General features: G+C 38.0%; 2 protein-coding genes across 2 annotated transcripts; one reads left to right on the top strand and one right to left on the bottom strand.

Annotated features, from left to right (window-relative positions):
- The first annotated feature begins 50 nt into the window (after positions 1-50).
- On the top strand, positions 51-3,634 carry LOC140946165 (cytochrome b-c1 complex subunit 7-like). The gene is made up of 3 exons (XM_073395247.1): positions 51-183; positions 718-887; positions 3,310-3,634. The coding sequence occupies exons 1-3, from the start codon at positions 78-80 to the stop codon at positions 3,385-3,387; spliced, it is 354 nt and encodes a 117-aa protein (XP_073251348.1). The 5' UTR covers positions 51-77; the 3' UTR covers positions 3,388-3,634.
- A 524-nt stretch (positions 3,635-4,158) lies between these two features.
- LOC140946164 (ras-related protein Rab-38-like) lies at positions 4,159-12,344 on the bottom strand. The gene is made up of 7 exons (XM_073395246.1): positions 12,260-12,344; positions 12,018-12,143; positions 11,642-11,720; positions 9,837-9,865; positions 7,935-8,087; positions 5,998-6,141; positions 4,159-5,305 (listed from the first exon to the last, which is right to left on the bottom strand). Exons 1-7 carry the CDS (start codon positions 12,260-12,262, stop codon positions 5,162-5,164), a joined length of 678 nt encoding a protein of 225 aa, XP_073251347.1. The 5' UTR covers positions 12,263-12,344; the 3' UTR covers positions 4,159-5,161.
- Positions 12,345-14,146: the final 1,802 nt, after the last annotated feature.

Here is a 14,146-nt window from a genome sequence, read left to right as displayed (position 1 = left end):
GGATATTTTACGAATATTTCCGAAGAACCACCTTGAAAGATTATTATTGGGTTCTGTGCATCCGATAAAAATCCAACATGGCTTCTGTCGCTCCTAAAATAGCACGGCAGTTGTCGTTTGCTCAGAAGGTTAAAGCCGCTTTTCACAACTGGTATATTTATGCTTGTGGTTACAGACAACTTGGTAAGTCAATCTGACTCTCAAGAACATTATTCTGTGATCGCTAGAATCAAATGTTTGACATTTTACCGGCTCTGGCTCGTTGCATAATATTTAAACTTTGTAAACTGCTTGTGATATCACAGGCGGCCGTGTAAGTATTTCTAAGATAAACACGGTGAAAAGTTCCCTTCTAGCCTACGTAAACTGCATAATGCACACACATTTATGTGTTCTTTCACAACTGTACATCTTAACGTTTTGTTAAATGTTTTTTTCATGGTACCTGTACGTGAGTTTAATAAGCTTATTTCTGTTCAATATCCATATTAGCCTGAAGTTCATCCGATTACTTCGAGTCGTTATTACTCCCTCGGTAACGTCTGAATTTAACTTGTGACTGGTTATGCAAAGCCCCATCGTTTAAAATGAGCTCTGATCAGCGCAGCTCTGGAGTCTGACTACTCAGTTCATCTGGTATCAGGGCCCTTGTATGAAGAAAAAGACAACAAAACAATCAGAACTTCAGTTTTTTACTTCTTCGAGTTTATGTTCTAGGGCTTCGCAAAGATGATTTGTTGATGGATGACCATCCAGATGTGGTTGAGGCCATTAAACGTCTTCCCCCTGAGGAGCGGGATTTCAGAAACTTCCGCTTAAAGAGAGCTATGGATTTGACAATGAAGCATATCATTCTGCCAGAGGACCAGTGGACAAAGCCTAATGAGGTATAAATATATTGCATGTATAATTTATTTTATTTGTTTTATGTATTTGTTTTTTTAGTCACTCATATTACATAAAGTAGAACGTTACAAGAGGTGTTTTAAATATAAGTTGTTGTGACAAGGAAACCAAAAGAAGCTGGGAGCTTATATTAATGGGCTTCCTTAAGCTATAATTATTACAAAGGCGTACCTGATTCTCGAGGGTGCAGAAAACATAAAACTTATGTATCGGTCAAATTGAAGCTTCAACATGCCCCCCCCGGGCAATCCCCCGGGCATTTGACTTTTTTGAAAATTATTGTTCAAATTCCCCCCTACCCGGGCCAAAATGCCGTTCAAATGCCCCCACCCCGGGGACATTTCACAGGCACAAAAATGACAGAAGGACAGCGGAAATGCCTTCAGTTGTCGAACAAAATCTTTATAAATATAACAAAAACTGAGCAACACTGTTAGCGTATTTACTACGAACAAGTCTCGTGCAAAGCGGCGGAAATCGCTGCTACAAGGTCACTGAATGCTCAGCTTTTCTTCGTAATGCAACATACAAAGCGTTCTATAAAAAAAGATCCCACCTATTGAGATTACTACATCACGACCATTTCACTGACATGCATCATCGCTCACCTTATTAATTAACATACTTGCAGTAGGTCAAAGTAGTTGACCGTTTTATTTTATTTTATTTTATTTTATGTTGTTGTATTGAATCGCCGGTATAGGTATTGTATTTCATTGTCAACACAACAATAAAATACATTCATACATTCAAAGCCTGAATCCAGTATCAAAAATTTTAAAATTCAAATACTTCAAATATGGCACAAAGCTCGTTTAAGCCCTTTCAACGTAACCAATTGGCCACAAAGGCACAATCTTTTCCACGAAAATCCTCTAACACCGCGTCCCCCGTGATCGCTCGCCACGCCAAATATTTTACATGAAATCGAGGGTGGAGTTCAAATTCCCCACCCCTAAAGCATGGGGATCAAATTCCCCACCCCCTGGAAGACTCTGATGATCAAATTCCCTCCTCCCCGGGACGGCAAAGGTGTCAAATGCCCGGGGTATGCCCGGGGGGGGGGCATGTTGAAGCTTCGATTTGACCGATACATTAAGCGACAGAATGACTATCAATGAGATAATTTTTCAGATTTTTTAGGAAAACAAAAACAAATATGGAAGAAGTGTTGTGCTTATTGACTTCAAAAAAGATATTATTTTTTATATTCAAATAATAATATATTTGCTTAAAATGGAAAAAGTGAAATAGAGTCGACTCCTGATAACTCGAACCACCGAGTGAGCTGGACTGGAAAAAATTACAGTAAGACAAAGAATACACAATTTTTTCCCAACTTATCACACGTTTAAAACATGGTTCTAGTTATCCAGGGGAAAATTATATAGAACTGATTTGAAGGGAAACAAAAACTACTTCAAGTTAGTGGGAGGTTCGAGTTATCAAGGGTTTGAGATACTGAGTGAAAAATACAGTAAATGTATAAAGGAAATCAAGGGGAAATTTATTTTGGAGGTTTGAGTGAGTGAGGGTTTGAGTTAACAGGAGCCGACTGTTAATTAATAACTACTGGGTAAGAAATTGGAAAATTAATTATGACAATAGTGTTGGTGGAAATATTTAAACATAATGTGAAAATATCCTGTTACTTGTGGCAACAATTTACTCCTGGCCCTGGTTGTTCAAACATCCGATAGTGCTATCCAACGGACGATCACTGTCCAGCAAATAAGTATTATGGAAACTGATTGCATAATCCACTGGATAGTGATTTATGCAGTGGATAGCGTTATCCACCTTTTGAACAACTGGGGCCTGAACTACAAATGTATATGGCGACCCTCACTCCACAATGGCCAATCTCTGTAGAACAACAAGAGTCACTTCAGGTTGTCCCAGCTGCCAAAAATAACCTCTCCACAATACAACGTATTTGTTTCTTGTTTATTTATTATACTTTTATTTTGATTGTTTTATGTGTTAATGTGCTATACACCTTAACCCTTTAAGCACCAATATCCACAAACAAATTCTCCAAACTGATCTCTATACATTTCCTATAAGAGTTAGTTGGGAGAAATTGATAAAAGATCAGAGATTTTTCTCTTTGTGATCATTTGATTAATTCTCATAGATGTTGCACTTGACAATCTATGGATATTGTTAGGAGAAAATTGATGTTGATCACTATTGGGACTTAAAGGGTTAAATAAGCATCTTTTAAAATAAAAAAATGTTGTATGTTTACACCTCCCTTCCCATAACAGCCGCTTAACGTTTTTCCCAAGGTGCCTGTTACTTAAAGAGAGATTTGAAGTTTATGTACTTGTGTTTTTACTGCTTCTTTCTGGAATGGGTGAATCTCTCATATAGTCACCTATGCTATTTATTCTCTTCTAGGACATATCTTACCTACGTCCTTATATTGAACTCACCAGGAAAGAGAGAGTAGAACGTGAACAGTGGGATCACCAATGATAAATTAGTTATGCCATTTTCTTTTACCATTTTTTTGGTCACAAAATTAAGTTGTGAAATTTTCTATGCCTGGAACAGAACTTTGGTGGTCTGGGCACCATAATGATGTGTGCATGGGCAGTCTGCAGTTTTGATCATTGACAAACAACATTAATTTTTCTAAAATTACATTGTCATCTGCAGAATCATGAAGTTTTGTGTACATGTACGTAAGCTTGATGCTGGTATATTAAAGAAATAAAATGCACTTGTCTTGTCCTAATTGTTATGAAGAGGTAATTTGCACTTTGAATCAAAGAGGTCCCCATCTTAATAGCGTATCCCCCATTTAATAACCCTGGTTGCTTCAATAGAAGCTCTGTTTTAGATGGGTGGGTAGGGGAGGGGGGTATTAAAGGGTTCATTTTCTCCCAGGATGAACCTCCAGCTCTTATATGACCTTTTCCTTCAGAAACAGACTAACAAAAGACAGGCTGCATTAATGACAGTAATGGGGAATTTGACACTCCAAGTGCATACACTGTAGATCAAAATGTCAGCACAAATGAGATGTTATGTCAGCTCAAATGTCAATGTCATACAGTCATTATGCCCATTGCTTAATCAGGGGAGACTTTTCTACATTTACCCAACGAGGACACCTCTCTTTTATTGACACTTCATTTGGTAGACTTTCCACAAATCAACCTCTTGAATTCACAGTCTGAGATGGGGGTGGGATTTTTTTTATGCCTAATGTAAAGATGGAAAAATCACAGGTACACAAGACTAAACAAGTTACACCAGTTTCTTTTTTATACTTATCAAAATTACACCAAAAGCAATACCCTTCCACTTTCAGACTCCTCCCATTTATACAGAAAAATCTACATCAACAGGTTTTCTAAAACTATATATATTTAAAAGATGTTTTTGATACAGTTTGCCTTGTGTAATGCTTGTAAATCGAGGGAAAATTTGGTACTAAATCAGCAGTCACTTAGCTTAATTTACAAGGTCTTATTCCAAGCACTCTTTCAATTAAATTATATGATTTCTTTTAATACAGTTTTACAATGTGTAGCCTACGAATACAGTTGTCTCTTCTCGCTCCTTGCCACTAAGAACGTTTTGCAAGAAAGACATCTGTGCCTCAGCACCAAAATTCTGTACAGATGACATAAAATCTGTCCGGAATCTGATCAGGACCTCTGATTGGTCGAAGAAAAATTATTGTTACATTGTTTCAGCTATTGTTTACAAGATAATGAGAGACAAATGACAAAAGTCAAATGTAATCGTGATGAATTTACAGCGAAACAGTCAATAATTTCATGGAATATATTCTTCTTTAGTAGAAGCATTTGAGTTTTGCTTTGAACAAATTGACATAGTGGAATACCATGACTACCGGATTTATTATGTAAATATTGCTTAGTAATGCCATCAGCATGGAATTTCTGTCGCTAAGGCACATGTCTTTCCTGTGGAACACCACTAGAGGTGAGGAGGGACAATGTGGCACTGACTGTAACAGCCAGATGTGTTGCTATGACTTGAAAATGTACACATATTGAACGCAATGTGCTGGTAATCGCTGCACACAATCTTACCTATGGACTTTAAAAGGCCAACAACTAAAAACTTATGTGTAAAAGAAAACCATCTGTACATTAATTTGCATCAAGAAAAAAGAGAAGAAGCCAAAGGGCAGATTAATTAATTTGTTTATAACTTCTGACCAAAAGTTCTTGATTGATTGAGTACATCCTGTCTATTCAATAATTCATAGCTATCAACAGCATCCACTTTTAGGTGCTTCTCCAGATGGGATGTTTTTATATTCACTTGTTGCTAAAGATGCACTATCTGTTAATTTTATTGACGGCTCCTTCCTGTCACTGGTACCAAAACTATTTGCCTTTTCATTCTCTAGAATCTGTGAAAGAAACGAAGAAAGAAAACAGCACAAATCAGTTTGCGTTGATTGACTCAATCTCTTGAAGGGTTGGGGAATACCATGTACACACTGTACACTGTTAAAAAAAAAAAAAAAAAGAAATGATGTTGAGCTATGTCAAAAATTTGTCTATGACGTGGCACAAAAGTTTTTGCAGGATTTCAATTTTGCAGATCAGCAACCTTTTAATGTGGGAATTTATCCTTGCTATGGTAAAAGCCTAGTCTTTCCTGCTGAGATTTTCAGAGAGTCTTGTTTAGGTAGATTATTACAACTGCACTTACTACATGCAGTTGAAATACTGCAAAACTATAGAGGGAGCTAGTCTTGTCTGCACGATCAAGTGCCCTCAGCAGAGCACCATGAGTAAGAAAATATGGTTTAATATCTATACATCCAAGAAATTTTGGTTCTGACAAAATCGTCTGTATTTACATATGTACATACGTCCAAAGCTGGGGTGAAAATTTGCATTTCAAGCACCCCGCACATTTCGGGGTAAATCGCTAAGTCTTTCTTTTGACTAAATTTTAATGTCTAGTGCATTCATCTAAAAAAAAAAAAGCAGAGAAAGAGGTAGCGTGAGAAATAATAAACAATGGAGCCCAATTTCGACGGATAAAAATTTTATATCACTGACAGTCAGTTTGTCTTAGATTAATAGAACCCACCTTTGACACAAGATATTTTGCTGCTTCGTTTATGTTGATATCTTCTTTAGCTGATGTCTCAAACCATTTGAGAAATCCCCTGTCATTACAGTACTCATCCATCTGGCTTGCATTATTTACTAAACCTTCCTTTGCTTGGTCACACTGTCAGACACAAAAAAAGACCATGTCACTGGTTAAAGAGGCCTGGATCAGGTCAAGAATTCCTATTTAAATCACCTCATTTTAAAGATGACTTAGCTTTGTAATTTATTAATTTATTGGAAATTACTTATAACTTTGGGATTTTTAAAAATAATACAATTTAGCTCTTTAATTATCATACTGTAATGTACATGTAGTTTATAATGTACCAGATAAGATAAACAGAGGATATTATATGGCCGCGCGGAGATACGAAATTTCTCTTCGAGTGTTGAAAAATATTTCATGAGTAAGCGCAGCAAACGAGTGAAATATTTTTTCAACACAAGAAGAGAAATTTTGTATCTCCAAGCGGCCATGTAATGTTCTATTTATTACATGGTCACCAATGAAATACCAAACCATTTCACTTTAATAGTTTTTTGGTGTGAAAGGCGCGATTTATTATGTAGCCATAGCAAAGGTGATATTTTCACATGTGAAGATAACATGTTATTTTCACATGTGAAGATACCAAGTTTTCGTGCAAAAGCTCACCTGGTATTTCACTGGTGTTTATATAATAAAATAAAATATGTACCAGTAGCAACGAACAGTATGATATATGATGGGCTAAAACTGCAACAGCAAGAGGTAAATCGCAGGTGCAATAGTAAAATACCAATGGAAACATGGCCTTCCTCTTCAATACTCGAAATTGGTTTTTAATGGGTTCCTCTGTCACAGTTAAGCATCAACAGGGTGCAAAGAAAGTCATTTTTACAGCTTGCCATTCGGGCAAGCTGAAGCTAACATTTACTAGCCCAAATATCATTTCAACTAGCCCCAAAAACGTTTTGACGAGCAGATTGATTTCTAAGGTTCTTCTGTAATTTGAATTCCTCAAAAAAATTCACTTGCCCATCAGGCAAGTTAATAACAGAATTCACTAGCCCGATAGCAAAATCCACTAGCCCCGGGCTATCGGACACTACTTTCTTTGCACACTGATAAACTATTCTACCATTAATAACTTATGAAGTTAGATGAAATTTAACAAAGGTAACAACAAGGAGCACCATCATGTGTTTTCAGTGTCAGCAATCAACGCAGTGGCTCAAGCACAGTCAACCTTGCTTGCATCAACTCAATGTGCTTAGAATGGTGTTTCCTGGCAGCCACTTTCTTCGTTTAGCCTTTGGATTGTGCTTTTACCCTATATCTCTCCCCCCACTTTATTTTCCACTGATAATCAGTGTGACAGGTGCCTGGTTCCACTGGCGTGGGGGCCAATGGCTGGAGAGCATAGGTTTACCAGCCATGGGGGTATAACTCTGCCCATGGGCTGGCTTTGCCCAAATTGGAAGCCCCCCGACATCCCGGGCACCCACCTCTACTGAGCATAGTCGTTGTTATTTTAATAACCATTATTATCACTACAAGTGGCCAAATGACAAACTGCCCTCTCTAAAACGCTCCTTTTTGCGGGCCAAACGGCAAAGTGCGGCCTGTAAATGGAATTTGCAGCCCGCCACATGATTTCATGTTAAACAATCTTTTGGTATGAAATAAATTTTCTACAATTTCTACGATTTGGCCTTGTGTATTGATAATAATGATTTAATCACATGACTTTTGTCAGGCAGATAGTTTTTTACTGTCCCTTGTAGCACCATTTTCACCCTTGCTCTGCTTTGGTGCAAATGATGCTACATGTACTTGAGCCACAAATAAACTATTATTATTATGCCTGACAAAAGTCATGTGATTGTAGATGCCCTATTATCAACCAAAAATACAATCTGAAGACAAACCTTATTTGCCAAGAGTACAACCGGAATAGGAGCTCCATTGGGTAGCATAACTTTATTGTCCAAATCATTTTTCCATTTTTGTACCGCTTCAAATGTGGAGGCTCTGGTGACATCAAACACAATGAAAGCTCCAACTGCTTCCTTGTAATAAACCTGAGAACGTTTACCATGAAAAAATTAATATGAGCCAAGATCTGATACTGTGCCATGACACATGGGTTGGGGAGACAGGATGAGCAAGCAGTCAGTTTGTTGGACATGTACTAGAGAGGTCCCATTCAGACCCAGCCTGGTTTGTTTTGCCTCGTCCAAAGTTCAACTCTACAGTCATACTTGTAAATAGTAGTGTTGAGAATCACCTGAGATCTCATAATCGATCAGCACAAATTATTACATTGTGCCAGCCCATCGATCATCATTGAACTATAAATTATAGGAAAAATCTCTTTTTAAGAATTCATTTAATTTTTCACCGTAAGCATGCAAGTTAACATCAGATAAACTTTTGAGCTTTTGGACTATGAACCTGCATTTTATTAATGACAATCATTTTGTGAATGAAACAAAAGGCTTACAAACCAAAAGCAAGAATTACATGTATCAAAGCATGATCACTTAACATTCTGTGTATTGGAACAAAACACCCAAATGTGTCAGGAAAGGGTCATATTATGGCCCATTATAGCTGCATCATGAATCTGTTGTGGTTCAATTTCATCCTTGGCTTTTCTTCTTTTCTTTTGTTTTTGCATATGGTAATGAATGATGATGATTTTTAAACAAAGGAAAATAAAATTTAAACCAAGGATAAACCACAACAAATCCATTAAAAAGACAACAGACATGTTAAATGTTACTCTTCGACACAATATTGTTACTTTCCCCCAACAATTAATTGGACATTTTTCCAAAATCATTTATCATGTCACATTGAAGAAAGAGCAAGACAGAAACAGTCATCAGTCTATTGCTGCTGCACTGTTATGGAATGTTAAGAGCATTTGACCTATTGTACGTTCAGTACAAGATGTCAGCATTTCTAATAGTCTGTTTCCGAGCACGTAAGAAGCATGTATCTCATAATTACATCAGAGCACAGTGTGCTACCTGTACGATCTGTACAGATCCAAGAACAAGGTACACCCCCTCTTGCCATGAAAATATCCTAAGTCCCAATAATAAGATGCAGTTTGTGGATCATAAACAGTTTTTTATGGACCATATGTAAGTTTTGCGATCTGTACGATTTGAACAGATCATAACATGGCTTATATGGACTGTTACAGTGTGGGTATATTAGACAACGCTCACGAAAATAGATTAGTTGGTTAGAGTGGTGCACTGGTATTGCAGAGGTCATCACGGTTCGAATTCTGGCAAGCCTGAATTTTTGCAGGCTTTCATAATTTCACAACTGCACAACTTGCAACTTTGACTGGGATGATCTTCTATTCACTTTAAAAATATTTTCCTCTTAGTAAAAATGTCTAAAATTTCGCAAATTACATTTTATCTTACAACAGTGCATGTATATGTTTATTGTGGTTCAATATTTTATCCTTAGTTTAAATTTTATTTTCCTTTCTTTTTGGGTATGGTAATGTATGATAATGAGTTTAAAACAAAAGAAAGTAAAATTCAAACCAGGATAGAATAGGCCCTTAGCAGCTTGCCGTCAAAACCGCCACGCTGGAGAGCAAAAGCCGCACTGGAACCACACAAAGAAAAGACATACATAATTTTAAATGGTAATTTTTTTTGTTTGTCTTCTCCTAGTGCGACTTTTGCTCTCCAGCACGGCGGTTTTGTACCATGTGAATGACCAGCTAGAAAGAGCCCATTGAACCACAATATATACGTCCCTCGAGCTGCATGAATGTAATGAAGGACGAAAAGACCTACCCGTGTCATGTTACCAAATCGTTCTTGTCCTGTCAGAGAGAAAAAAAAATAGTAATATTAATTTTGACCCCAACAACAGGGCTCAATCATGTTTTTGCCTTTTTAGTCATGGGCTAGCTGATATTACTAATTCACTACTCAAAGCCTGGATCGAATTATAGCTGACCATACCTATTAAAATATTGTCCTTAGCCTTTCATAAACTCCATTGTTTGTCTGGGGGGAGGCAGGGGGGGGGGGACTCCCTATAATGTCCTATACGGGGAGGCTCCGCCCAAAGGGTGTACCTTTTTCAGACTTCAGGTATATTAGAAAGGGTAGGGAATTCACTACATGAAGTAAACAATGGGTAGGGAAATCAGTCATTTTGGTCTGTAAAATGACCTTTAAAAGCTACTAAAGGATTTAATGGTTGCGAAAAAGTCACAAAATTGTTCTGTTTTGTATACTTCATATTAATTTAGTGGTTTTCTCTTACAATCTCACCCCAATAGTATTAATAGGAACATGTTCTTCTAATAGCAGGGCTGTCATTAAGGGCTGGGGGTTGGGGATTTCCTTGGGCTTCCATGAATATGGCCCCTGGCTACTTCCATAGGAAAATAGAAGAAAAATAGAACCAAAAGAAATCCATAGCTGCCTAATTCCTTGCAGGCCTACTTGTTGTATTTACCTGGTAACTTGAAATCTTAGTTAGAGCCCTGAATAGAGAGGAGAATGTTTCCATGGCAAAATTTCTGGATGACAAGAAACTGAAAACAACACTTAAAAAGTGAATTTGACCTGTTTCAAATTCCATTGATCTTATTCAATAATACTTCTTTCACTTTGTCAAATGTTGGAGAAATTTTCTGGGGTTGAATCTTACAGAACTGTATCTAAGTTAAGAAGAGAAAATTTTTGCGCTGTATTCACCTACTCCATAAAGCAGGCACATGAAATTAGGAAGTTTCATGTCACAAGCATGCAACAACAGCTAAGAAATGTATAAAAAGCCTGCTCATGAGCAAAGTTGTTGTTTTGCTTATCAAACCTATTGCTTTTTTGACGTTCTCATTGCTGTTGCTATTATTGTTGCTTAATGAGTTCCCTGTTGTTGTGATCCAGAAATTTTGCTGCCATGATGTTAAAGTGATGTCACACTTCTCCTCTCTATGATCTACCAATGGTGTTTCTGGTTACAGCCATTCTTTTTTTTTTAAAAGTTTTTATTGAATTAAATAATCGACAAGGTGACCATGTTGGTTAATAATACAACACATTTCCTTTGGGTTCTATCCAGATCAGGATCCAGGGGCGGATCCAGGATTTTTTTTAGGAGGGGGTGCACTTGTCTCTTGCTCTACTTCAACACCAATAAACCACATAGTTTTTTTCTTTTTTTGCAGAATACCAGTTGTATTAGAAAACCGCAGGTCATCTCAGGGGGGGGGGGGGGGGGGGGTCCACCCCCTGCACCCTCCCCATAGATCCGCCCCTGGGATCAGTGAGAACACTTGGATCATGATGCATCAAAGGGACTGATTGTGAATCCACAGTGCCCTGGGCAAAGACTTTGCCACACTATCATCCTCTGGGCAAAGACTTTGCCACACTATAATCCTCTGGGCAAAGACTTTGACATGATATCATTCAAGTGATCTTGGATAACTGATCCTTAACCAGATCACCCCCAAGGAATGCACCCAGAATTTGCATGAAAAAGATTTTAGATCCTTGTGGAGAGAAACATGTTTGTTCTAGTCAACCAACATGCTTCCGTGACATCAGATGCAAAATATTATCAGCAATACAGTACATGTTACCTGCAATATCCCATAGCTGTAAACGGATCAATGTATCTGGATCCCAGTTTATAACCTTTAATGCGAAGTCCACTCCAATGTATGCACAGTTAAGAAAAATGTAAACAAGAAATAAAGCAATGGAGAGTATTTCGCAATGTCAAAAGACACTGACAAAACGAAAAGGTAGACAGACACATTCTCTGTGTAAAATTTAAAATAGTAGACAAACAAAACCATATCTTTCATCAGAAATAACTATTGTTACTTTCATGACGTATTTGAGTGTGTCACACCAATATGAGGTATCCTGTAAGTGCGTGACCTACATAGGCGAATGATTAAATAAGATGTGCTCGGTAAATTTTCCGGTTGATTTAAATCTAGCAAAGGATATAGTAGCTCTGTAGTGTACAGAGAAGAACTGATGTACATAACGTTTTATAATACTAGTCTTTCCAACACCAAGATCACCAATGACTAGAACTTTGAACAAATACTCCTTCTTCTCGCCCGATGACTCCTGAGAAAAGAACAAAATGCGAACACAAAATCACCAGCACAAATTAAATTCCACAAAGCAGTAGGCAATCCGTGAATTGAACGCCTTCAAAAGAACACAAAGGAAGCTGTATGTACCATGATTCGGGAGAAGTGCTATAAAAAGGTCGGTGACTGAACACATTCGTCGGCCATCATACTGTTGTCATGTGATAGTTTACGATATACTGAGAGGTATGATTGGTTGTTAGCATCCACGGATAGCGATCCATCAAATAGTAGCTTGTGCCTTATTGGTTAGATGTATTACAGAAAATTCTGGGAAACTTTTGACCCCGGGCCCTGCCTTTCGACTCCGCGAGAGAACTCCCAAATTTCAGCCAGGGAATTTCAGCTAAACAGAAGTGGTCAATAGCACTCAAAATGAAAATAGTAACAGCGTACCGAGCTAGAATGAGATTCATCATTAGACCCAAGATTATGGCCTATATGGCCTATTGGTTCTTGCCTAGCCCCAGGCCTCAGCTTTAGCATGGACGACGGCAACGACAGTGAAAACGTCAAATTTAAAATGAATTCCCTTTTTTTTCAAACTTTGTCGCGTTTATTCCAGTTTGCTGAAAGTGGCAAGTGTAGGCCAATTTCCCTGGAGTTAATTTCTTGAGGAGCGCACTCAACGTTAGAGAAAGAAAAAAAAAAGAAATTAACTTGCAATTAGGCATTTTCCCGTCGTAGTCGTGCAAGGACGGTTAAGAAATGTACAAAAAAGCGTAAAGCACGTGCAAAGTTGTTGTTTGCGTAATAAACTTATTGCTTTTTTGACGTCCTCGTTGCCATCGACGTCGTCGTTGCAAAAGCTCCTCGGGTCACTTGGTCCAAGCGAAGATTGTTTGTTTTTCAACATCTGAAAACTATCTCATGTCCAGAAAAGGTCGTGAGAAAATTGAAAATGATTACTGGATTTCTTCTGACCAAATCCACTATCGCCGAATTGTGAGACACCGTGCTAATGAAGCAGAAGAACACAAAACTTTACTATAAAGGGCCAGGAGAAACAAAAACCCCCATGACTACCGGATTAAGGTGGCTCGATACAGTTTTTCAGGGTCCGTACCTCCCAAGTTTGAACATAAACTACCTCGCCATAAACAAAGATTTGGAAAAATTGCCACCGCAGTTGTATTAGATAAAGATGAAGATTTGTTATGATCAGGGTTGCAATGACATCGGAGTTGTGACACCGTATTCACAAATGGCGGACACGCGGGAAAAAACTGGTGCCTAGTCATGAAAGCGAGGCGTTGGAGGGTAAACAAAAATTGCAAATGAAGACTTTCAGTGAACTTGCAGAGTGTTTAGCACGGATTCCACCTAAAATAACTTTGTATGGACGTCTTTTTAAATACAATGACGTGGGACGTCTTCTGCTTTTAAAGTTTCGTACTGATTTGCTGTTTGCAATCAAAAGGGACGCGTATATCTTCAAGGAAACAGGATGATTTTGTAGGTTGCCGAAGCCTCAGAAGCTCGACAAGTGGGTGATGGCTGGCGAAAAGCGGCAAACATGTTGGCCCAAACTTCACGCTGAAACCAAATACGAAAGCCAGCTCACTGCAATTCTGTAAAACAGAAGTAAAAACAGATATTGGTGGCAAGAAAAAAAGAAATAAGCGACGGATATATGGCCTACTTGTCAACGGAAGAGACCTCCGCCATTACTCAAAACAGGTCAAGTCGAGAGCGGGTGAAAGATTCATTCACGAGACTCATTCATTCATGTTAGTGACATTTTACACATATCTATGTATGTCTGTATTTACAACTTCCTTTGGATGATATTAATTCCGTCGCTTAGGAGTGAATTGTTAGAGGTACGTTGGCAGAACTTAGCAAATTTAGTGCAAATTTAAAATCTTTTGATTTCTTTGTCATTGCGAAATAAAATAATTTTATCAAAACTAGAAGCTCTAGTGTGTGAATCTTATGGCCTGCTATTTGCCTGGTCTCCTTTACGGCATTATCTCG

The sequence above is a fragment of the Porites lutea genome, chromosome 8 (genome assembly GCF_958299795.1).
Source record: "Porites lutea chromosome 8, jaPorLute2.1, whole genome shotgun sequence".
Lineage (NCBI taxonomy): Eukaryota > Metazoa > Cnidaria > Anthozoa > Scleractinia > Poritidae > Porites > Porites lutea.
This window is presented reverse-complemented; position numbering and strand designations above follow the sequence as displayed.